A 23530-nucleotide genomic window follows, 5' to 3' on the forward strand; every position below is an offset into this window, starting at 1 on the left:
ACCGCTTCTTCACCGCATACTTTTGTAGGAGACTAGGATATTGGTGACCATGTTCAACGTGCCACGTCCCTCAGCTTCTCGCAGGCAGTGGAAACAGTTCGGTACATGCTGCATGGCGAAGGCTCAATGCCCGTACACTTTACGAAGGCCGCTATCAAGGGATGGCACCGCTTGAATACCTAGGTGCTGAGGGATGAGAGTACGCAAGCGGAACAAAAACACAGAATATTAATTACCAATTCCTGTCAGAAGTTGCAAACTTGTCGCGATTGGAGACACGAGGATTAGAAAAATAGCTTGGCTGTGTAATAACCACGGCCAGAATAGACTAGACTGCATGTGGAGGAAAATGTCTCCAAAGTTGCTAGGCTGGGGGTCTCGGCCAAGAAAATGGTTATTTTGTGGGGTAGCATGTTCCTGGTTGGAGCACCAGACTCTACCTCCCAGCGCCACTTCTTCCTTGGGATGGAGCATGCAGAGGTGGATTACTCGGCGGGCTCACTCTGTGTGCTAGCCTCTAGGTGCGCTTACCCCCTTACTATTTATTGTATTTATATTCTTTTATAGATGAAGTCATTTATAGTAAAATAAATATATACTAATATAAAGCTTAATAGCGAGGTACCAGGTAAGGCGTAAGTGCACCTAGCAAAAAGAGTCGAGTGAGCCCGCCGAGTAAGCCCGCCGAGTAATTCACATCCCGAATCCCCTCTGGTGTGTTAAGGCTCCAGTAAGGTATTTGTAGGGATGTGTATCCAATGAGAAGCCAGACGTAAGGGGTACATGTATCTACTAGTAAATTAGGTAATAATAAAGGTCACTATGACGGGCTTAATACAAATTACTACTTCATGATATACCGAAATTTAGGGTGCTGTTAAAGTCATCCGAGGTTGCTAGCTGACTACAGGGGTGTTGTGGAGCCCGTGACCCCACTGAGCCTTAACACACCAGAGGGGATACCGGTCAACTCCTCGGTACCTAATAGGGTTACGCGCCATGTATGCGTGCAACAATTTTGACCGGGCCCTCAAGGCCAACGCCATCACATCCTCTCGGATCGGCCCTGTCGATTGAAACGGTCAAAACGGTAGAAATTGAAGCCCGATTTCAACAAAAACTTGGACACTCAGATAGTTAGCTAGGTGAACTAGAAAGCTGTGCGCTTTTGTTCAGCTTAATTGCATCCTTGGGGAGTCGAGACATGATCCCAGCCGCCAACTTCGCGTCTCTTGCGACAAATTGATATCTTCTTCTGCCAACCCTGCTCCGATTAAATTGTCACCCTCTGGCTTAACGCTTGCCAAGCCCCGCGCTCCTGGCGCAGACGTCATGTGGCTGCTTGTGGAGGCCGCCGGTAATATGGACTAGTACCAGACATCGACCATGATAGAGCTACAGATGGTTCATGATTTGCACAGCTCTCTTGCGCTCCACCCAGGACCCTGCTCAATGCCAGTGCTCACCATCCACCCTTGTTCTTGAGTCTTGGACATCTGCCCTCGAGCTTCCTCACGTCCGCTCGTGCCAAAAGTCTTTGACATCGATTCTGGCATGAACGCATTGCTATTCGACGTCAGGGCTCGTGTCGGCTTTTACAACTGTACAGTCCATTCTTATTCTAGAGACCGCCTATCAGTCAATTGGCATACTCCGCTGAATATCTAGATTCTAGATATCTCGACTCTCCGCTGGGGACCGCATTGTCGTGCCTGTTTCAACACCATGCCCAACACGACCAACAGATGGAGGTGGTCAGCCATTGACCGCGTTCTTGGCTCCAACGGCAATCAAGGGACACGGGCTCATGATCTGGCCGGTGAGGAAGAAAGAGCATGTGAGTTTGACTATTATTCGCCTATATTCTATGCGATAATGTCATTGTCAACGACATGTAGCACACCAGACAAATCTTGCTAATATCTCTGACTTGCTCTACCTCGACAGTACTCCCACATTTCAATCACCAGCAGATGACCTCGGCCGTGCCCGCGTCCGAAGTTACCAAAATATGCCTTCGCCTGCGCCATCTGGTTCAAGAATGCGTGCCGTGTGAGATGGAGGAGAGCCGCGTCACAGCGCCCCATAGTCGCATCATTACAACCAAGGTTGTTCAGGCGGCCAAGGAGGCTGGCGGCCAGGAGTATAGAGGATGCGTGGTAAGTGTCGCTGCAGTTGTGCCTCACTCTGAGCCGCAGGCCTAATTATGTAGGTGTTTTGTTTGTTGGTCAACCAGCGTTGGTTCCGACGTGAAGCTCTCATAGAGCTATGGGATTCGAGCTTGCACAAACTGCGAGCAGAGGCGTGTGCCGTCATTTCAAAAGCCTTGTAAGACCTTGTCCTGGGTATTCGAGCTTTCATCTCGAAATCCTTTAATATTGTTGTCAACTAACGCCCTGGGCTAGGATTGAGAACGAAGAAGATACCAATTATCTATTGTACTCCGTGTTACTTCATCGATACTCATATATAGCAAACGGCATACCCACCCCGCCGGTGAATGTGATCGAGAAGGCTGTTGACTTGCATTCCGTCCGAGTCATTGGGTCGTCCGGATATCAGAAATGTATCAATTACTTGTGGCGTGGCTGGCTTGTGCAGGATGAAAATGACCCATCCGTCTTTGTTGATTACAAAGACAAGGATAATCCAAACTTTTTCGTCCATATGGATCCAGAACGCATGAGAGCTCCTCGAAACCAGAATGCCGCCCAGTTACTGTTCTCTGTCATCTATCTTCTACTCTACACCATCGCCGTCAACTCCATCAACGCTTCGGGAATTTTGGATGGGGCCGAGGTTGCCCTATATCTTTTTACCCTCGGATATATCTGCGACGAAATTATGAAATTCTACAAGGCAGGATACCATATTCTTGGCTTCTGGAATGCCTTCAATGGTGTTCTGTACTCGTTTTTAACCGTCTCTTTAGTTCTCCGAGTCATTGGCCTGGCTGCAGCCCCTGACTCGCAGTACCGCGAGCATTACAACAAGCTGAGCTACAATATGCTTTCCTTTGTTGCTCCTATGTTCTGGTGTCGGCTGATGTTGTACCTTGACAGCTTTCGTTTCTTTGGAGCCATGCTTGTTGTGCTCAAGGTCATGATGAAAGAGTCCGTTATTTTCTTCGCTCTTCTTATAATCATCATTATTGGGTTTCTTCAAGCCTTTATTGGATTGGACCTGACAGATGATAACGTTGCCAATGATGTCTTGTTTATCATTGAGTCGATGACGAAAGCCATCTTGCAAAGTCCCGAGTTTGAAGGATTCGAAGGCTTTGGTCCCCCGTGGGGCATCATTCTGTACTACTGCTTTACTTTTGTCGTCATGGTACGTTTTACTAATATCTCCATCGGGGAAAAAAAAAGTCGAAAGACGTCATTGACACGTACTTCTAGATTATTCTCCTCAACATCCTTATTGCTCTGTATAACTCTGCCTACGAGGATATTTACGAGAACGCCGACGACGAGTATCTAGCTCTCTTCTCCCAAAAGACTATGCAGTTCGTCAGGGCTCCGGATGAGAACGTGTACATTGCACCATTTAACCTCATTGAGATCGTTATCTCAGCCCTTTTCGAGTGGTGGATGCCAAAGCACATGTACGAGGTGATAAACGACTACGTGATGGCTGTCATATATTCGCCTCTGCTATTTGTGTCGGCATTTTTCGAGACGCGTGCTGCTCACCGCATTCGACATAACAGGTCGAGGGGAGACGAAGATGACGATGTGGTGGAGGAGTGGGAGCAATTGGAACATGAGCTTGATATGGAGGCTGAGGGTTGGACCAAAACGTGCGATTCTGTGAAGCCGAATATGGAGGATGATCCTGCAGTTTTGGAAGTCCGAAAACTACGTACCGAGCTCGAAGAGCTGAAAGCAATGTTGAAAGAAAGGACTCAGGATGTCGGGGGTAATAAGACCGACGACAGCGACAAGTTGGGTGGGGGGAACCCTTCCAGGACAAGTGATGACCAGTAGTATGGGCAAAATGAAGTTTGGATACGTAGTACTCAATTGTGCATTCGCGGCAGTGGAAGGGTGAATTGCTCGGCGGGCCGACTCTTTTTGCTAGGTGCGCTCAGGCTCTACCAGGTACTTGGGTATTAGTTTTATATTATATTATATATATTAGTATGTACTTTATGATACGCAAATATATAATATATTTTGCGACAAATTACTAAAGTATATAAAGGCAGAGTTTAAATACAGTAAATACCTACCTAGGTAGTAGGGGATAAGCGCACCTAGCAGAAAGAGTAAGCCCGCCGAGCAATTCTCGTGGAGGCTACCTTGCCAGCTCCTGGAATTCTGTGGATTGTGTTTCCAAAGGTTTGTCGAAGCGGACTAATCACATTGCACTGATGGCTATTGGAATATGAGTGATTCTTGGCATTATGACATCTAGTCAATTGATGCTAACTTTATCCTTAGCATCCGTGCCCGAGCTGTTTGATCTGTACACAATCAATGCTCACTCTTCTGGGGGGAAATACTTGCTGCATCATCATATTAGCGAAGACCTTTCCCAAAAACTAACACTTGTATCAAACTTACGGAAGTGCATCCTTGTATGCAATCACATCCTTCTGCTCAAAAGTAACAAACACTACTCTGTCCAGAGCACCGCCGTCATCGTCTAGAAACTTTCTCACGGTTTCGCAAGCGACCCGTGCGGCATCTGTGGAAGGATAACCATAAACACCGGTGCTAATCGCGCTAAAAGCCAGAGTTTTGATGCCTGAAGATACCGCCAGACCCAAGCTTGTCTGATAGCAGCTCCTTAGCAAGTTTTCACTTGTCTGTGGATGACGGCGATCGTATATTGGCCCAACAGTATGTATGACATGCTTCGCAGGCAGCTCGTACCCCTTGGTCAGGCGGGCATCTCCTGTAGAGCAACCCCCGATTCCACGGCATTCGTACAGGAGTTCGGGCCCAGCAGCACGGTGGATGGCCCCGTCAACGCCGCCTCCACCAAGCAGCGTCGTGTTGGCTGCATTCACAATTGCATCCAGTTGGAGCTTCGTAATATCGCCGCGGATGAGGCCGACGCGAGAGTTAATGGATGTTGAAGGTTGGAAGAGAGAAGGAGAGGGTGGCGGCGATGTAGCTTTTTGGAGAGCTGATTCTCGATAAAGTTGAGCCACGGTAGGTATGTCCATGACAGCTTTGATAGGGGCTCGGGCCATTGTGACGACTGAGATGAACCACAAATCCTGTCGTTTTCTTTCGCAGAGTAAGCTTGAACAAGGACTAGAGAATGCTGGCTTGAAGCTGGATCCGCAAGGGCAGTGTTCTTTGCCTCTATGAATAAGGCATGAACTCTTGTCCTTTGGGCCAGGCTAGGGACAGAACCAGGGTCAAGACTCAAGACGAAGGTGATTGAATGTAGTGTTGCAGGTACGAAGATCAGACTACATGGAAACGCTTTCTAATTTTGACTGGAAAGCGTGTGTAGCACGCGAAAGTAAGGCAAAAAGGCCGTCAATTCGATTATTAGCCGCTTGTACAGTGTTCAAATATTGATGGACTGCATGTTGAACACAGTAGGTAGTTGGGTGGGTTGTTGAGGGCTCGGCTTACTGTGCTAGCAATGTTGGCCCCGACCCTGACATGGACGCAGTTTCGCTTATCGTGCTTATCGCTCCCGCTTTGTGATCGAGCCCCTCGCCAACCACTCAGACGTTTTTCACACCCCGCCATCCTGCTCCCGAGTCACATACCAGTCACCGCTGGCGGCAGAACAGCAATCTCATACCTACACGGTCAACTCTTACCGCGGATCCCGAAGTTCAAAGCAACCACCGAAGCGGTTTTCATCTTGAATTGACCTACCTTTGCCGTAGGACTTGCGACAATGGCCGACGACGCCACAAAGAACATGGCCAAGCTTCAGCTTGACGATGTCACCGGTGAGATGGTGTCGAAATCTGAGCTGAAGAAGCGCCAGCAGAAGCGAGCTAGAAAGGCTGCGCAGGAGAAAGTCCGCCAAGAGAAAGCAGCAGCCGGTCCAACTCAAAAAACAGCAAGCCCAGCTCCAAAGCTAGAAGAGATCCCTGCCGATCCCGAAGCCATGTTCAAGCTGGGCTTCCTCCATGACGTCTATCGCGAACGACCCGAAAACAAAGTTGTCACTCGTTTTCCACCAGAGCCCAATGGATATCTGCATATCGGTCATGCCAAGGCCATCGCTGTCAACTTTGGCTTTGCCAAGTACCACGGTGGTGTTTGCTACCTGCGATACGATGATACCAATCCAGAGAAGGAAAAGGAGGAGTACTATACCGCAATCCAGGAAATTATAAAATGGCTAGGATTTGAACCGTACAAGATTACATACTCTAGCGACAACTTCGACAAGCTTTATCAGCTTGCGGAGAAGCTGATCAGTCTGGACAAGGCCTATGTTTGTTCATGTAATGGTATGCAGCGGTTGTCGGCAATTGCTTTATTCAGACTCTGCAGGAAGCTAAATCTCACTCAATCATAGATGTCGAAATCAAACTTCAGCGAGGAGGCGAGAAAGGGGCAACTCCCAGATACCGCTGCCAACATGCCGAGCAAACCCCTGAGGACAACTTAACCAAATTTCGAGACATGCGTGACGGCAAGTATAAGCCCAAAGAAGTGTTCCTCCGCATGAAGCAGGACATCACCGATGGCAACCCCCAAATGTGGGATTTGGCTGCGTACCGGATCAAAACGGACGAGCCCCATCACCGTACTGGCTGGGATTGGAAAATCTACCCAACTTATGACTTCACGCATTGCTTGTGTGACAGCTTCGAGGGAATTACACACTCACTATGTACCACCGAGTTCATCCTTAGCCGTGTGTCGTACGAGTGGCTCAACAAGTCGCTCGAGGTTTACGAGCCTATGCAGAGGGAATATGGACGCCTCAACTTGACTGGTACTGTGCTGTCAAAGCGAAAGATCTCGAAGCTCGTTGAAGAAAAGATTGTGAGAGCTTGGGATGATCCAAGACTCTACACTCTTATTGGTATTCGTCGACGTGGTGTCCCACCTGGTGCCGTTCTCAATTTCGTTAATGAACTTGGCGTCACCACAAACATCACAACCATAGCTACCAACAGATTCGAGCAGGTTATTCGAAAATATCTGGAAAAGACTGTTCCTAGGCTAATGATGGTTCTCGACCCGGTGCCTTTGGTCATTGAAGATGCTGAGGCCGTGGACATAGAGCTGCCTCTTTCGGATCGAGCGGACATGGGATCCCGCACAATTCACTTCACACCAACCGTTTACATTGATCGATCAGATTTCAGAGAAGTGGATAGCGAGAATTATTTCCGTTTGGCTCCTGGAAAGACTGTTGGCCTGCTGAACGCCCCGTACCCTGTCAAGGCTGTGTCTTTTACCAAGGATGAAACCACAGGAAAGGTGACGGAAATCCGCGGTGTCTTTAACAAGGAGGCCGTAAAGGCCAAGGCATATATCCAATGGGTTGGCACCGAAGGTTCACGAAACGTAGAAGCCCGAGTGTACAATGCTCTCTTTAAGTCAGAAAAGCCAGATGATGCGGAAGGAGGCTTTTTGAACGATCTTAACCCAGACAGCGAAGTTATCTACCCCAATGCCGTGATCGAGTCAGGATTGGATGAAGTCAAGCGCCGAGCACCGTGGCCCGAGGCTGCCGGTGAGAGCGAGCTTGGTAAAGGGGGTCCCGAGAGTGTGCGCTTCCAGGCCATGCGTGTTGGGTACTTTGTAGGTTCCAGCTGTTCATTACATGCCTTGGAGACAGACCAGCGTTACCATGGCTGCTAACCATGACATTTTACATAGGCAATGGATTCCGACAGCACTGAAGACAAAATTGTATTGAACCGGATTGTGAGCTTGAAGGAAGACGCTGGCAAGAAAGAATAATAGAACAGGCATTTTTGACAGGCGTTTCGCGAGACGGAGAGGGTGGTTACTCCGAGTCGAGATGGTCCTGGGCTGGCAAACTAGACGGGTAGGGCGGTTGATTGCTAGTGCAGCATTGAAAACTCGACGTGGCGAGATTCTTTGTTCGCAATAGACTCCGTTTCATGATGAAAGAAATACACGAACGAAAATAAATACTACTGTGAGGACACTAGGGCCCAATCATCTTGCCCAAGTTGACAGAATGCTCTGGTATTCTTTTATCATCACACTCCACATGGCGGGCTCCCCCCAGAATAAGATAAGATTAAAGGCGGGCTAGATTAGTAACAGCCCAAATACTTGCAGATACTATCATGATTCGGCAGACAGTCGGACCACTGAGATAAACTTGCTGCGACCATGTGGCTGGAAGACTAAAGCGGAGTGGAACGGGATAAGTACCTAGGTACTAGTCAAATGTATCTCGTCCATACATGCCTCTGCCGGCATGCTACACATCCAACGAAATGCAACGGCGACAGCCACTGACGGAAAGCAGTCTAGTGGCCCGGCAGAAAGCTCTGACAGGTTTCAACGACGACTCAGGGACCGGGTTTGCCGAGCAACTAGTACTCAGTACAGTACGTACCCCGTAGCGGCGGCTGTAGTACTAGTACTATGGAGTTTTGCATGGGCATTTGGAACCTTCCCAAGGACGGTGGGAGCCGCATCCAACACGATCCGTCAAGTTGTTCGATGCTCTGCGTGAGTTTTGCTCACGGCCAATTGCGCACTTGTCGGCATCTCCAAGATCGAGGCCGCGCCCCAATTGATGCAAGATCTGTCCGTGCCAGCCACAGGTATCCTCCACCACAAGCTATTTTTGGCATTGGGCGGCGACACTCATTCGAAAACCAGAGGTGTACGAAGTAACAACAGCAAAGTTGAGGTAGGTCCTTAGGTAGGTGTATGGAGCCTGTTCGAAATATGAGAACCGACAATGGACACTGGACGAAGATTGGCCTGACAAACTACGGAGTAGTATTGCCAGCCGATTCCAAGGACTGACATCGAACGTCTGGACGCGAGACATGCACGGGCAGAGCTGAGGCTACCGTCAGCCTCGTTGAGCCTCTTTGAGACAGACACGCCTCAGACTTGACAAGAAGTCGTACATACGTAGTACTCAAAGGTGTGCGGGTGTGTCTTGGCACTTACATAAGACAGGAGCGGCAACGGTGGATCAGATCGACCTGACGGCACTCCCTCATCTCACTGCAGCGTAGTATTTCGACAAGAACATTTTGCATCGGGGTGATGATGATAGATGCCGCGAAGAACAACGGGGCAGGCGAATTGACTGGCCTCGCCAAGTTGCTTCTGCTGACCACCCATGGCTACTAGTACCACGGCCGCGGGTTGGTGGTCGGCTCGCTCGCCCTTAATGGATTTTGCCTTTCGCCGCAGCGCCTTGGGCCCTCGCCGCCTCACCGTCTCATCTGTCGTAGCAGAACCTAGGCACTCTGTTCTCGAGTTTGCCTGCACTGGTGCACCTACTAAACAAGCACCAAGTAGTGACCATGTGTATGCCGAAAACCATAACCTCAGCCGCCTGTCGAGCCGGTCAACTTAAACTCTGCCACAGCGCATCAATCTCGGGCAGCCAACCACGACGCCACCCAGGCTTGTCCTTGGATCTGAAATCATCTGAAGCTGGCTGGCCGTGCTCAATGAAACACGGCCACGGCGACGACTCACCGCCCTTGCCTTCTTGCCACATCCGGCTTAGTGTAATCCGATAAAGCCCGATAAGCCCTGCTCGCTGCCAAATGGAGGGGCAGGATGCGTGCGAATTTTTTTTTTCTCTCGCTCGGCCAGGAGCCCAGCATCCCCCATCCGAGTTTTAGCGCACCCAGGCAGAAGGGCTAAGAAAAAAATACTTTGTGGAGGCCAGGACACATAAATCTTGTCCACCCACGTTTACGCCACCCCAGAGTTTCTTCTCCTCCTCCACCCCTATAAATCCTCTTCACGTCTCTTTTCCTCCTTGTCATCTTTTTTTTGGTCGTCATCCCTCCAGACGAACCGCGGACTTGTCCTCCAAACTCGTCCTTGTTCTTCGTTCGAGTTGTTCCTTGGATCCTCCTCCTGTGAACAACCCCACCACCGTCGCCGATAGACACAAAAACAGGGCCGCGATAGAGCAGAGTCGACTCCTCCATCGTCTCTGTGGGCTTCTCCGATAGAAAAAAAAAGGCAATACTGTCTGGATACATTTCGATAGACCTCGAGTCGATTTTAGAGCTCTGTCACTTTTCCTACGCCGCATTTAGACTCGATTTTTTTTTGCATCTTAATACCCCCCGATTACCGACACCATGCCTTCCGAAAACGCTCAGTCCGTCAAGGTCCTTGACGAGCTCTTCCAGAAGCTCACCGTCTCCAAGGAGGCTGCTGACATCAAGGAGTCTGCCAACCAGCTGGCCAGCTTCATCAACGGTCGTATTGAGGACCAGGATGTTCCCAACAAGTAAGTGTTTTGTCCTTGTCTTGCCGTGGATGTCGCTGCTTCGTCAAGCATCCCGCGAGTCGCACCGGCGCGGGCGCGGGCGCGGGCGCAGAAATTTTTTTGTGCCGCCACAGTGGAAGAGAAACCCCGCTAGTACGGGCGCTTTCCCCCACCATGGCACCCAATAGCACCGGAATCCACCGCTCTATTGGGCCCCGGGCAGTGAGCTGCTGTCCAAATTCCAGCGCATTCAGACGCCTGGAATCCAGGTGTCCACGTCTTGGTTTTAGTGCAATCGGCCGCTAACAAATGCTCGCCACTAGGACCATCGACAACTTGAAGAAGAGCCTTACCAACAAGAAGGATGCCGTGGCTCGTGAGCAGGCTTGCGTTGCCATCCAGGCCATCGCTTCCCACTCCGAGGTTTCTGCCAACGTCGAGCCTTACCTGGTGGTCCTCCTCCCCAGTGTCTTGGCTGCCGTTGGTGACAAAATCACTGCTGTTAAGAACGCTGCCACTGCTGCCGTCCTTGCCATTGCTGGCGCCATCAACGGCAATGCCTGCAAGGCTGCCCTCCCTGCCATCATGGAGTCCATCCGCACTGCTCAGAAGTGGCCTGAGAAGATGGCTGCTCTGGACTTCATCGACGCCCTGATCAAGACTGCTCCCGCTCAGCTTGCTTTCCGTGTCCCTGACTTGATCCCCGTCGTCTCCGAGGCCATGTGGGACACCAAGAAGGAGGTCAAGGAGCGTGCCTACAAGACCATGGAGCAGATCTGCCAGCTCATTGTCAACAGAGATATCGAGCGCTTCATTCCCGAGCTCATCAAGTGTATTGCCAAGCCCGAGAACGTCCCCGAGACTGTTCACTTGCTCGGTGCCACCACTTTCGTCACTGAGGTCCAGGAGCCCACTCTTGCTCTCATGGTCCCTCTTCTGGATCGTGGTCTTGCTGAGCGCGAGACTGCCATCAAGCGAAAGTCTGCCGTCATTGTCGACAACATGTGCAAGCTCGTCGACGACCCCAACATTGTTGCTCCTTTCTTGCCCAAGATGATGCCCGGTCTCCAGAAGAACTACGACAACTTGGCTGACCCCGAGGCCCGTGAGAAGACCAAGCAGGCCCTGGACACCCTTACCCGTGTCGGTAATGTCGTTGACGGCAAGATCCCCGAGGTCCGCAACGATGGTGACATCAGCGTCGTCCTCGGCAAGCTCAAGGAAATTCTCTCCTCCAAATATGCCACGTACCTCGAGAAGATGGGCCCCGTTGCCGAGTACATTGCTGCTATGGCTGGTCAGCTCATTGACGAGAAGGAGAGTGAGATTGCTGTCTGGGTTGAGAACCTCAAGGCTTATGTCTCTGTCATCACCGGTATTGACAACGCCGAGGCTATCGTCGACACCCTCCGCAAGCGTGCCTCCCCCGGTGCTGCTGAGGAGGAGGCCGTTGAGGCCGATGAGGAGGAGGGTGAGGACCTTTGCAACTGCACCTTCTCCCTGGCCTACGGTGCCAAGATTCTTCTCAACCAGACTCACCTTCGTCTTAAGCGTGGTCAGCGCTATGGTCTTTGTGGTCCCAACGGTTCCGGAAAGTCTACTCTTATGCGCGCCATCAACAACGAGCAGGTTGAGGGCTTCCCCAAGCAGAGCGAAGTCAAGACCGTCTTCGTGGAGCACGATCTGGACTCTGCCGATACTGAAATGACTACCATTGACTGGACCATGAAGAAGCTTGGCGAGGCCAAGGTCGATGTCACTCGGCCCGATGTCGAGAAGCAGCTTGTTGAATTCGGCTTCACCCCTGCCATGATTTCTGGCGAAATCACCGCTCTCTCCGGTGGTTGGAAGATGAAGCTCGCCCTGTGCCGTGCCGTCTTCGAAGCTCCCGATATTCTGCTGCTCGATGAGCCTACCAACCACTTGGATGTCAAGAATGTCAAGTGGCTCGAGGACTACCTCACCAGCTCCCCTTGCACCTCTATCATTGTCTCTCACGACTCCAGCTTCCTCGACAACGTCTGCCAGCACATCATCCATTACGAGCGCTTCAAGCTTAAGCGCTACCGTGGTAACCTGGCCGAGTTCGTCAAGAGAGTCCCCTCTGCCAAGTCTTACTACGAGTTGGGTGCCTCTGAGATGGAGTTCACCTTCCCTGAGCCCGGTTTCCTCGAGGGTGTCAAGACCAAGGCCAAGGCCATTCTGCGTGCCTCAAAGATGTCCTTCCAGTACCCTGGTACCTCCAAGCCCCAGATCAGCGACATCACTTTCCAGTGCTCTCTGGGCTCCCGTATTGCTGTCATCGGTCCTAACGGTGCTGGCAAGTCTACTCTCATCAACGTCCTGACTGGTGAGCTGATCCCCACCCAGGGTGAGATCTACCAGCACGAGAACATTCGTATCGCCTACATCAAGCAGCACGCTTTCGCCCACATTGATAACCATCTGGACAGCACTCCCTCTGAGTACATTCAGTGGCGTTTCCAGACTGGTGAGGATCGTGAGACCATGGACCGTGCCAACAAGATTATTACCGAGGACGACGAGAAGGCCATGGACAAGGTCTTCAGAATTGAGGGTACCCAGCGCCGCATTATTGGCATCAACTCCCGAAGAAAGTTCAAGAACAGCTACGAGTATGAGTGTTCATGCGCCCTTGGTGAGAACGTGGGCATGAAGAACGAGCGCTGGACCCCCATGATGTCTGCCGACAACGTCTGGTTGCCTCGTAATGAGCTTTTGGCTTCTCACCAGAAGATGGTGGCTGACGTCGATATGAAGGAGGCTCTTGCCTCTGGTCAGTTCCGCCCTCTGGTCCGAAAGGAGATCGAGGCTCACTGCGCCAACTTTGGTCTCGATGCCGAACTTGTTTCACACTCCCGCATGCGCGGTCTGTCAGGTGGTCAGCGTGTCAAGACCGTCCTTGCCGCCTGCTCATGGCAGCGACCTCACTTGATCGTCCTTGACGAGCCTACCAACTATCTTGATCGTGACTCTCTCGGTGCCTTGTCCAAGGCCCTGAAGAAGTTCGAGGGTGGTGTCATCATCATCACTCACTCTGCTGAATTCACCAAGGATTTGACTGAGGAAGTCTGGGCTGTCATGGACGGCAAGATGACTCCTTCCGGCCATAACTGGGTTGCCGGCCAGGGCAGTGGTCCCCGTCTCAAGCAGGATGACGATGACGAGGAGGACAAGTTCGACGCCATGGGCAACAAGATTGTCAGCACCAAGAAGAAGGCCAAGTTGACCTCTTCTGAGCTACGAAAGAAGAAGAAGGGTAAGTTGTCTACATATTCCCCCGTACCTAGCACAAGGGTTTTCCATCAGGGGCAGTTGATGCTAACCAGTAATCACAGAGCGCATGGCCCGCCGCAAGCGTGGCGAGGAGGTTTTCAGCGACGAGGACGATATTTAAGCGCGTTCATACCCCAAAGTTGCTGTAATAATCTGACAGCGTTCCGCCGCCTTCTTTCATGACATTTTCTCCATGTTTATCTAATTTTCCTTTGTACGGTAATGAGAGGGATGGCAAAAGTTTTCAAAAGTTGCGATGCGTCCTGGGATATGATTGGCATACTCGGGCCGCCAATAGAAGTGGCCTTCTACTTAGATGAAGACAGAGTGTGTGCCTACACAGATTTCTCGAAGCAGCGATGGAGGGACTGGAGGACCCCTACACACGCTGGTAGTAGATGAAAACCATGGCGCTCAGGATTGATGGTAAATGGTAGATAGACCCGAATAGAATTGTCAGTAACCATCAAAACAGTGACGGCGTGTCGTGACGGCGGTGCCTAATATGATGAGAGAGTATGTCGCATTGCGTGGGCAACGAATTGATGAGATTGGTAGGAAGATCAGTCTTCTCTCGGGGGTCGTCATAGCACACGGCGGTGCGAGTTTAGGGTAACCCTACCCTGTACCACAACTGCTTGCTTTGGTGATCTCGATGTCGTTCATTTACCCTTTGTCTAATTGCTTGTGTAGATTTTACTCTTTTCAGTACTAGTAATATCTTCGGTGTTCTACCGTGATTCTGCCACTTCCGTCACAAAGCTGCCCGCTCCAACACATCCATTACACGTCTGGCAGCGGGGGTCATCACATGGGCTCAAGACGAGGTCCTGCTCCAACGACTTTTGCAAACTGGTGCATTGCTCCGCGGGCCTTCATCAGCCAGCCGTGCGAAGGCAAGGCCATCCTGCCAATCCATTCCAGCTAGTCAATGGACTATCGTCCCGGCAGTTGCTGTCGCCGTCCTCCCCCAGCCAAATCGCGCCTCCCAGCGACCCAACAACCCACGACATCTACACAGCAAACGCTCCTCAGATGCCTCCCGTATCTCGTAGACAAACACCCTGTCTTTCTATAACCTCGCTCACTCCTGTAAGCTGATCACGACCCCCTGCCCGACAGCCCGGAGGGACAAAACCACCACCAATGGTATTGTATTTCCTACCGAGCTACTTATACCCTCTCTCAGGACTATCGAAGCCCTCGCATCTAATCTCCCCTCCTCGAGCAGCCAATAGCACCGGCCTGATATCAGAGAAGGTGCTCACAGCCTGTATGTATACTGTGTACATGTCCCATGCACGAGTTGCAACGCCCTCTCCATTCACGAACTAGTTTCGTAGCTGCCCGGGACCATGTCGACCTAGATATTATCGTGACGTGTAAGAGCCACGAGCCCCCAAGACACGAGGGCTTCCCATAATTCTCCGCCACGCATAAGGATTGACACATCCTTCTCACATGTGCACGTTTGTATCTTGCGTCTTGGCGGTAACGCCAGCATTGTCCCTTCATCCGGACATCTCTCGGCGATCGGCGTCGTGTGAGCTGCCTACACACCAAACCCGTGATTAGTGCATCTTTGGTAAGGAGCCGCAACATAAAGAACAAAACTATGACACATGGGTATCGCGCTCGTGAGGGGTAGCTGCGTTCTAATGGCATCCCTCTTATCAGCCATCTTCGTTTGGACGCGGTTTCGTCTCGAGAAATCCAAGTGGAGGGCCTGCATACGTCCTCGGACCGTTCACTGAGCTTGGAACCGGCGGAGTTTCGCAGACTCTGGGGTCTTTTATCATTGCTATGGAGCACTTGCCAACAGGGGGAGGCGGGGAGGGGATGGTATACAAACGCACACCTGATGCAGTTTGAATCCGGGGAAGACAAGGGCGAAATGCGGAGGATAATCCTTGTCCAGAAGAGGACATGAGTATTATATGATGTATGTCAGTCATGGCTCTAGGGGACGACCTGCCCTGATGAGTTAATAGCAGAATCAGTATAGAACTCGAGAAGGAAATCATCACTCTAATGACAAATATCTCAAGACACAAGACACAAGCAATGCAGTCATAAATTATTCAATTCGTCAACTTCTCGGGGTATATAATATGTACTTCCCAAGCCCACATAAACAATAGCGCCTGGAAAGTAGTCAGTTCTATCAGCCGTAATCTAAACTTGCGAGACGGTGCCTCCGTGGCAAACATCACAACATCTCATACAAGCCATAGCAATATCAACATTTTCATATGGCGAATTCTATGTGCAACAAAAGTCTTCAAATCATGTCATCAAATCAAGCTCAAAGCACGCAACCAACGACCAGAGAATAAGACTTATTCATCCCTTTGGTGTGCTTTGTTCTTTCTATTGATGCCAACTAGGCGACCCATTTCAGCCCAGAAACCAACAGGCTCCTGCAGAAAACTGGCCTCGTAGCGGTCAATAGTCGGCCGCTCCCACACCAAGTCAGCCTCATGCGGCTTGACGAAGCTGGTGCGCTTGTAGAACTTCCAACCAAAGAAGAGAATGGGCGCCAGAATTTGCATGGTGTAGTTTCTGAAGAAGCTCTCAACACTCCAAGGGGTGAAGGCCGTGTATCCGTAGAAGATGACCACCAAAGTTTGAACAAATAGAGCAATATAGGCACAGTATGGCTGGAACCTCCCGTAGTATGGCATTGTCTTGCGATCAATTCCCTGAGCCTTGCAAGCGCGGTAGTAGAAAATGAAAGTCACCGACATGCTCAAGTAATCGATGATACCACCGGCAGTGATGAGATCGACGAGCCATCCGACGACCTTCCTCGAACCGTTGCCGACCTGAAGGAAGGAGAGAAAAGGGAAGCACATGACCACGCAGAAGCAGTAGATTGGGACACCGTTGCTCCAGCACTTTCGCAGGAAGGCCGGCGCACGACCTTCTAGAGCCAGGCCGTAAAGAGATCGAGTCGCGCAATAAGTGTAAGTGTTGCCGGCTGAGAAGATAGACGTGAACATGAGGGCGTTCACAATGTGAGGCAGAACGTCAATTCCCATATTCTTCATAGCAATAACATATGGCGAGGCGGCGGCACTGGTGCCATCTGCCTCACCTTTCATGACTGCTTGGAGCGTTGGATCGTTCCAGGGCACCACAATGCCAACACATAAGGCGCTTCCAACGAAGAAGAGACCAAAACGCCAGTATATCGTCTTAAACGCAGTTTTAATGTAGATTCTCGGGCGCTTGGCCTCGGCGGCAACCATTGAGACGTATTCTGGACCAACAACAGCAAAACTGGCGCTCCAAAGGGCACCAAGAAAGCCCTCGAAGCGGCCCACGGCGCCTTTGGTGTGATACTCGGCGAAAGCGCCAGGGTCATTCCAATATCGGAAGCCATAGCGGTCGTGTGACGGGTTACCGCCAAGCATCGTCACGAATGTAAACATGAAGAGCATAAAGAGGAGAATAACCTTGCCTCCTGAAAGCCAAAACTCGGCCTCGCCGTAGGCCCGAACGGCAAGAATATTCAGTGCACTAGAATCCACAAGAACAAATGTTTAGCATACGACCTCTCAGAAATTGGGGAGGGACCGGAGGATACGCGAGAAAATGATTATACAGCGAGTTGTGCGCATGCCGTTATGGCAGGGATGCAACGACGCCATTTCTTTTATTTTCTCCACGCCCGGTTGGAGCATAATTCTTACGCATAGCAAATAATAACGGCAATGCAGATGCCAGCAGTAGGCCCCGGTTTTGTGACTTCTTGGTTCCAGAAGGACAAGACGAGGTTCAAGGCGGTAATTTCAAAGGGAATCAAGAGAGCTTCGTAGATGAAGAAGTTCCAACCCGTCATGAATCCAAGGGCGTCATCTACCCAGTGGCCGGCCAGACGGATAAACCCACCAGAAACGGGCATGAGAACAGTCATTTCAGCCACTGAATTGTTAACGCAAGCGAGGACCAGAGGATAGAGAATGAAGGCAATGAGCAAGCTGCCAGGACCGCCTTTTGCCAGACCGGAACCGATACTGACGAAGAGCGCAGTACCAATGGAACCGCCAATGGCCACGAGCTGGATTTGGCGGTTATTCAGACGACGGTGCAGACCATCGGCATTATCGCCAGCGTAATCGCCAGCGAGTTCGCCCACCTCTGGAGATCCGGGGACCTCAATTTTGGAGCCCTTTTCCTCGTCGCTAGTCGCCATGGTGGGCGAGTTTAAATCGAAATTGTCGGTTCGGGTGTCTTCTCAGCGAGAATTTTTCACGGCATAGAATCGCAAATGAAACGCGTAGCTCATACGGGGACGGACCAAAAGAGCGCACCTTTAGCCGGAAAGGGATCTTTGCAGTGGCGGAAGGATGTCAGACTAGGAAGTGTAAGTCGATGATGTTGGAACACTCACACGGCATCAAGAGATATGCGTAGTGTGGTGTGGTAAGGATGAGGACGGAAGGAGGGAAGGAAAAGGAGGGGGGGGGGGGGGGGGGGTGAGATGAAGGAAGTGGTAAGGATGGAAGGAAGAAGGATTCGAGGAAAGAGTGAATAAGATAAAAAAAGTAGGGAGCTGAGGATGGAGGGGGGAGGCCAGGATGTATATAACCTGGGCAGTGAGACTAACGTCGAGTAAGTCACAACAAGACCAGACCAAGTCAACAATGACAGACCTCAGCTGCCGTACCGAACTGCAAGGACCATTCGACAATGTCAAGGAGTGTGAGCGTCGAAGAGGGACTGGGACGGTGGACGACCATGTGGATCTACAAGTGCTGCAGTTCGTGGAATCTTTGGAGTTTTATTCGTAGGTTTGGCATGGTCCCAAAGCGGAACCTAGACAAAAGCGTAGTTTGTGCTCGCGGAAGAGGGAAGAGGCAGCGAACACAATGCAAGTAATAATTGAGACTTGAGACTCGAGGCTTTGGACTAATAATGGGACTTTACCACAGACCAAGGTACCTGGAGACGCTAATAAGAGGGCAGTGGAACGGAGTATTACTACCTAGGTACTCATTGTCGCGGGCATGCACTCGACGACGGGGCCGGACTAGGCTTGGCGTTTTTGGGCCTGTCTGTTTCTGCCGCACTGTCTACTTGGTACTTGGACCGCCACCTGCGCCCCATGCAAGGTTTTGCCTGGGATGAGAACGAGAGAGGCAGGCGCAACAGGTGTAGCCGTGGAGCAGGGGGGTGGGTTAGCGGACGTGGAAAGGCGGGCCATGGGTCGTGACAAGGCAGGGCGCCCGGGAGGCAATATGAACAGCGCCGACTGGCTGAATCTGACCTGTTGACCAGTTCGATCTGAACGGTGAAGACTCGTTTGCCCTCGAATATTACATAGTACATGCATCGGACAGACTGTAAGATTGCTGCAGTCGCCCTCAAATGTCCAAAGTTTTGGCACCGTTGTCTATCACAAGTATTTGGCTTCTTTCTGTGCTGGGAGATCCCATCCACTCCCACAACCCCCGTTGGAGCACGATGGTGGCGGGACTGGTCAACTTGGGCAGGGAAGACGTCCTGTTTCGCCGCCAGCAGCATCACTAGAGGGCAAGACTGAATCGTGGTGTAATACGGAGTATGATGGCATAAATCGGCGTCAGGTAGTCTTGTGTGGTGCCAACACTGGCCGGGATCTGATCTCCGGTCATACCTACATGGAAGCTGACAATCCTGCCTAGAAGCCCTCTCCATTTTGCTCGTCGTCAACAGACTAGACTACATCACTGAAATTGGGTGACTTTGGCATCTCCAGAGAAGCGTTTCATAGGGTTCATAGCGATACTCGAGTACTCATTCCGATCACATCTGTGACCACCTGCATGCTGACATCCAACTGAACGGCTGTGGGTGTTATTCTGGAGACAGGCGATGAGCCACCCGCTGTGTTATCCAGGGCTGCCTCATTTATTAGTGACGGATCGATCGTCATGGCGCAGAGTACCGGTAGCTTATGGTTCACCATGGCTAATAGTGCTTCGCGCTGCGATGGACATACCCCGGTGGTTTTCCCCACGTGGACCCTGAAAGGTCTTTGGAACCCTTTCGTTTGTTCTAGTGGTGTCATTATACATGCCATCGTCATTCCCTACCATCGCATTTGAACTATAGGACGCCGATAGATGCAATACATCAGGTCGCCTGTGGCTCTAGTGGCTCCAATACTTGGGCTCCAATCAGTCGTTTGGAACATCAAGCCGTATACAGTCTTTAGCTCAAGATTGGTAAGGACCTTATTACATTACGCCCAACCGCTAACCCTGTATTATCAACAATTAGTACCGAACCCTCGCCGACCAGAAGAACTTGTTTCATAAGGCTTGTGATGGGGCGGAGGCGTGACAAACACTCTGGGGCATCCTTCCAATGCACAGGGATGCTAATTACCTTGACTTCTTCTTTCCCTATCACGCGCAATAAACGGTGAGAGGAAGAGTTCTCGGCGAATGGGTAAATACAGCAAAGTGTCTATGCCACTATTTCTTGCTGCCAAATGGCCACTTGAAACAAAACGGTGACACCGAAGAACGTGTAGCGATCTGCAAAACGGAGCCGCATTGAGGCACCTGCGGCCGAGGTTAATTTCAATGCTACCCAAGGCTCGGAAGGCTGAAAGTGAAGGGTTCCGGAGTCAGCGGTGGAGGCTGGTGAGGACGCCGAAACAGCAAGGGCCAAGTAAAAGTTGGGCGAACTGAAGTGTTGCGAGGCTGCACATGGATGTCGTTGGGCTGTCGATGTAGTTCAGGTGCACCCCCCGTCCCGTACGGAGCACCTTATCTTTAGATAACTCTAGAACGGTTAGGAATGGAAGGCACAACCCATCGTTGTTGACCATCGCCTAATAAATGTCGCAGTCCGTGCCAGCGGGCCAACGAGCAACCAATTGACCAACCGACTTTTGTACACAATAGCTGGTGTCAATGGTCTGTTCAGACACTATTTTTGAACTGGTGCGAAACGGAATTGGCTTCGGCCAGCAGCCACAGTACCATTTGACCGACGGCCATAAAAGCAGCACCGTTGTCAGCTCATCACTCACAGGGCTCTTCAATCTTTGACTGCATGCAGTCCAGTGTCCACCGCTGACGCTCTGCACTATGACGTCAGAAGATACGCGGGTCTTGGCGGCAGCTCCAGGCAGTTGCGGAGTACAACCAGGATAATTATTCGCACTGTAAGAATCCCCCGCTGCAGGGATCAATTTGCATGCAGCCAACAATAACCCTTGCTCCTGGACATTGTGCAGTGATTGGCGACCCTAGGTGAAAGTTAGATACTAGCACTCGAGGACCTGAGAGACACACCAGACTGCTCTTCGATCTACGTTTGGGAAAGATTGCTCGCGTGAGTCGCAAATCCTGTTATCAACCTCGAGCAATTCTTGGCTTTCTCAAGCGACGTGGATGGAGCGGGACACCAGTCAGCCAATTCATGACCCTTCCACGGATACTAGTGCCAAGGTGCGTCAGACTGTCGACTGTGACTCGCAACGGGCACGGAGCTCATCAATGCAACGCCCCTATGTATGTATGTCGCTGGGTGTAAAGCGACGACCAGAGAGAGATATGAGGTTCCGACCAAGAAAAAGTCATCAATCCAAAATCTGTCGCGATAGATGTCATGACACTTGAGCTCCCGGCTAATTGATATGCATTCTCTCTAGAATCGATTGAAGCGACGAATTTTGCTGGACTATCGCACTATGGTGGCTCGTATGATTCAACATGAGGTACATCAGGTTGCTGAATCCCTAGACAGAGAGTGGAACAGCCTTGCTGAAGGCTCGGGGCAATCGACGAAGAATGGCTGCTGTCGACCCACGCCACCATTCTTGCATTTGACACCACTAGTACTAGGACTACGTAGTACTCCGTACTGAGAGTGGGATATCCACTTGTCATTGCTGCTAGGCAGGAGAAAGTGAAACTGGTGAGAGTTATGGACCGCCATTGCGGAGCCCCCCGTGAGGCGCCGGACTTGAGCATGGCCACGATTGCACGGCTGCCCGCGGGCAAACCAGGTTGCGTCACTTCGGGCTAATACTGCCTTTAGGTAGTCATCTGATTCCCACCACGAGTCCGACCCCGTGCTCCATTTTCCACGATCGAACGGCCGGGCCGGTAGCAACATTCTCGCTTCGGCAAAGGGACTCGTCCGACGTGAACCAGCTTAAACGGAATCGACCCAGGCTCGAATTCCAAAACCCTGTAGCAGAGAACGTTTAGAATATCTTGAGCCGGCAAGCCATTGGATTCAACCCAAGCCTTGACGGAGGCCCGCGAGGTTGGGCGGCGCTTGTACGAATAGACAGACCGGTTGTTTGTAAATTGTTGTGTTTTGGCGGCAGGCCTGGCTGAACATACATAATCCGAGTTAGCAGTGTCACAGCTGTGACTGCAATACACAAATAGCTCATGGGCTATATGTATTTATTTATAGAACAGAACAAGGTGAGGACTTGGACATGCGGCTGAGGGTGAATCCCATGATGATGGGCACGTTTGAACGATTGGAGCCCTCGGTACACGTGGACGGAATGCAACTATGCATACCTGGTAGAAGCACGGTTGGTATGTCTTGGAGCCCGCTGAATTGAGGGATCTACTACAATATGTAGTACGTCCATGGCGCTGCATGCAGGTGCCTGGAGGCGTTGTTGACATACCTTGCATGGCAGGCTAGCATAGGATCTCAACGTGGTCCTTACTCGACGCTATTCTGATACTAAAGCTTTAGGCTTAAAAAAGCCACCAATGGCTGAAATTCTCGCATCATTTTGACTTCTTGAGCATTCTTGGGGAGGCACGGCGTCGCGACAGAGATTTGGACAGTACAATGCGCGAGTACTTGGTGATGATGCGCCGAGTGCAGTTTCTGAAAATTGCCCATCTCGGCATCACCAGAGGAAATAACCAACTTGCAACAGAGGATTGATGAATGACAATTTGAGTCGGACGAAACCACGCCATCTCACGTCGTCCGTCTTTAATCGCGTCATGACCAAGTTGCTTGGCAAACAAAGAAGCCACAAGAGACGAGAGCAGAAATACTCGGTACAGTTGAAACGAAAATGGTAGTGGTCCTATTCTCGGACCCACCTTTACGTTGCGTCCAATTTATGACGGATGTTTGGGCGAACAGATAACTCGCGCGCGGTGGTGTTTTGGTGGAATGGCACTATGTCTGGCGAATGAATGGTCAGCCCATGAACGCATGAGGCCATGCCAGGAAAACATTGCGGGGCCAGGCACACTGATCAATGACAAACGGGAGGCAATTTTGGGGAGAAAATTTTTCAACGCTTCAGCCAAGAATATTTCCGTTCCCCCATGGCAGCAAGCATATTAAACCGAGCTGTGGGCCGAGTCATTTTCTGGGCGATACGGTTTTGATGCGGGACGGACTCGAGCAGTGGATGCAGAACCCTGTCATCACCGTCAGCCTATCCAATAAACTTGCCCGAGAGCGATATTCTTTTCTCTCTCTCTCTCTCTCTCTTTTGGCCTGTGTACTCCGTAATGTTATTAGTCTCTTGTTCTTCTATTTGCTGTGACTGCTTTTCAAGAGATGAGGACGGCTCACCAGGCTCATTGTGGATGCGACATTTGGAGACGCTTGGTCTTTTTTTGCCTCATTCTTTAAAGGCGAGGCTGTGTCCAGTATGTACATATGTACATCTCAGGCCGATATTGCTACGAGTCGATTTTAGTGTGACCAGTGTTGTGAGGCAGGTTTGTAAATTGTGAGGGTCGAGGTTGCTTTAATACATGCATGGAGGGGCAAGTGAAGATTTAAAATTTTGTGCCCCGCCCCCACCATGGCACATGGTAAAAAATGTCTGGTTTCACTC

The 23530-nt window shown here is 50.9% G+C and overlaps 5 protein-coding genes across 5 annotated transcripts; 3 read left to right on the forward strand and 2 right to left on the reverse strand.

The window, feature by feature from the left end:
- Positions 1-1725: 1725 nt before the first annotated feature.
- On the forward strand, positions 1726-3989 carry MAA_02759 (Ca2+ permeable channel; the record flags this gene model as incomplete). Its single annotated transcript, XM_007820757.2, has 5 exons — positions 1726-1837; positions 1948-2159; positions 2213-2328; positions 2406-3333; positions 3402-3989. 5 exons carry the CDS (start codon positions 1726-1728, stop codon positions 3987-3989), a joined length of 1956 nt encoding a protein of 651 aa, XP_007818948.2.
- Positions 3990-4485: 496 nt separating this feature from the next.
- MAA_02760 (macro domain-containing protein) lies at positions 4486-5203 on the reverse strand (the record flags this gene model as incomplete). Its single annotated transcript, XM_007820758.2, has 2 exons — positions 4486-4510; positions 4569-5203. The coding sequence occupies 2 exons, from the start codon at positions 5201-5203 to the stop codon at positions 4486-4488; spliced, it is 660 nt and encodes a 219-aa protein (XP_007818949.2).
- Positions 5204-5871: 668 nt separating this feature from the next.
- On the forward strand, positions 5872-7904 carry MAA_02761 (glutaminyl-tRNA synthetase; the record flags this gene model as incomplete). Its single annotated transcript, XM_007820759.2, has 3 exons — positions 5872-6436; positions 6505-7742; positions 7821-7904. 3 exons carry the CDS (start codon positions 5872-5874, stop codon positions 7902-7904), a joined length of 1887 nt encoding a protein of 628 aa, XP_007818950.2.
- Positions 7905-10264: 2360 nt separating this feature from the next.
- Positions 10265-13813, forward strand: MAA_02762 (elongation factor 3; the record flags this gene model as incomplete). The annotated part of the gene is made up of 3 exons (XM_007820760.1): positions 10265-10416; positions 10719-13675; positions 13755-13813. 3 exons carry the CDS (start codon positions 10265-10267, stop codon positions 13811-13813), a joined length of 3168 nt encoding a protein of 1055 aa, XP_007818951.1.
- A 2218-nt stretch (positions 13814-16031) lies between these two features.
- Positions 16032-17890, reverse strand: MAA_02763 (amino acid transporter; the record flags this gene model as incomplete). The annotated part of the gene is made up of 2 exons (XM_007820761.1): positions 16032-17214; positions 17388-17890. The coding sequence occupies 2 exons, from the start codon at positions 17888-17890 to the stop codon at positions 16032-16034; spliced, it is 1686 nt and encodes a 561-aa protein (XP_007818952.1).
- Between the last annotated feature and the right edge of the window lie 5640 nt (positions 17891-23530).

The sequence above is a fragment of the Metarhizium robertsii genome (genome assembly GCF_000187425.2).
Source record: "Metarhizium robertsii ARSEF 23 chromosome Unknown MAA_Scf_4, whole genome shotgun sequence".
Taxonomy (NCBI): Eukaryota; Fungi; Ascomycota; class Sordariomycetes; order Hypocreales; family Clavicipitaceae; genus Metarhizium; species Metarhizium robertsii.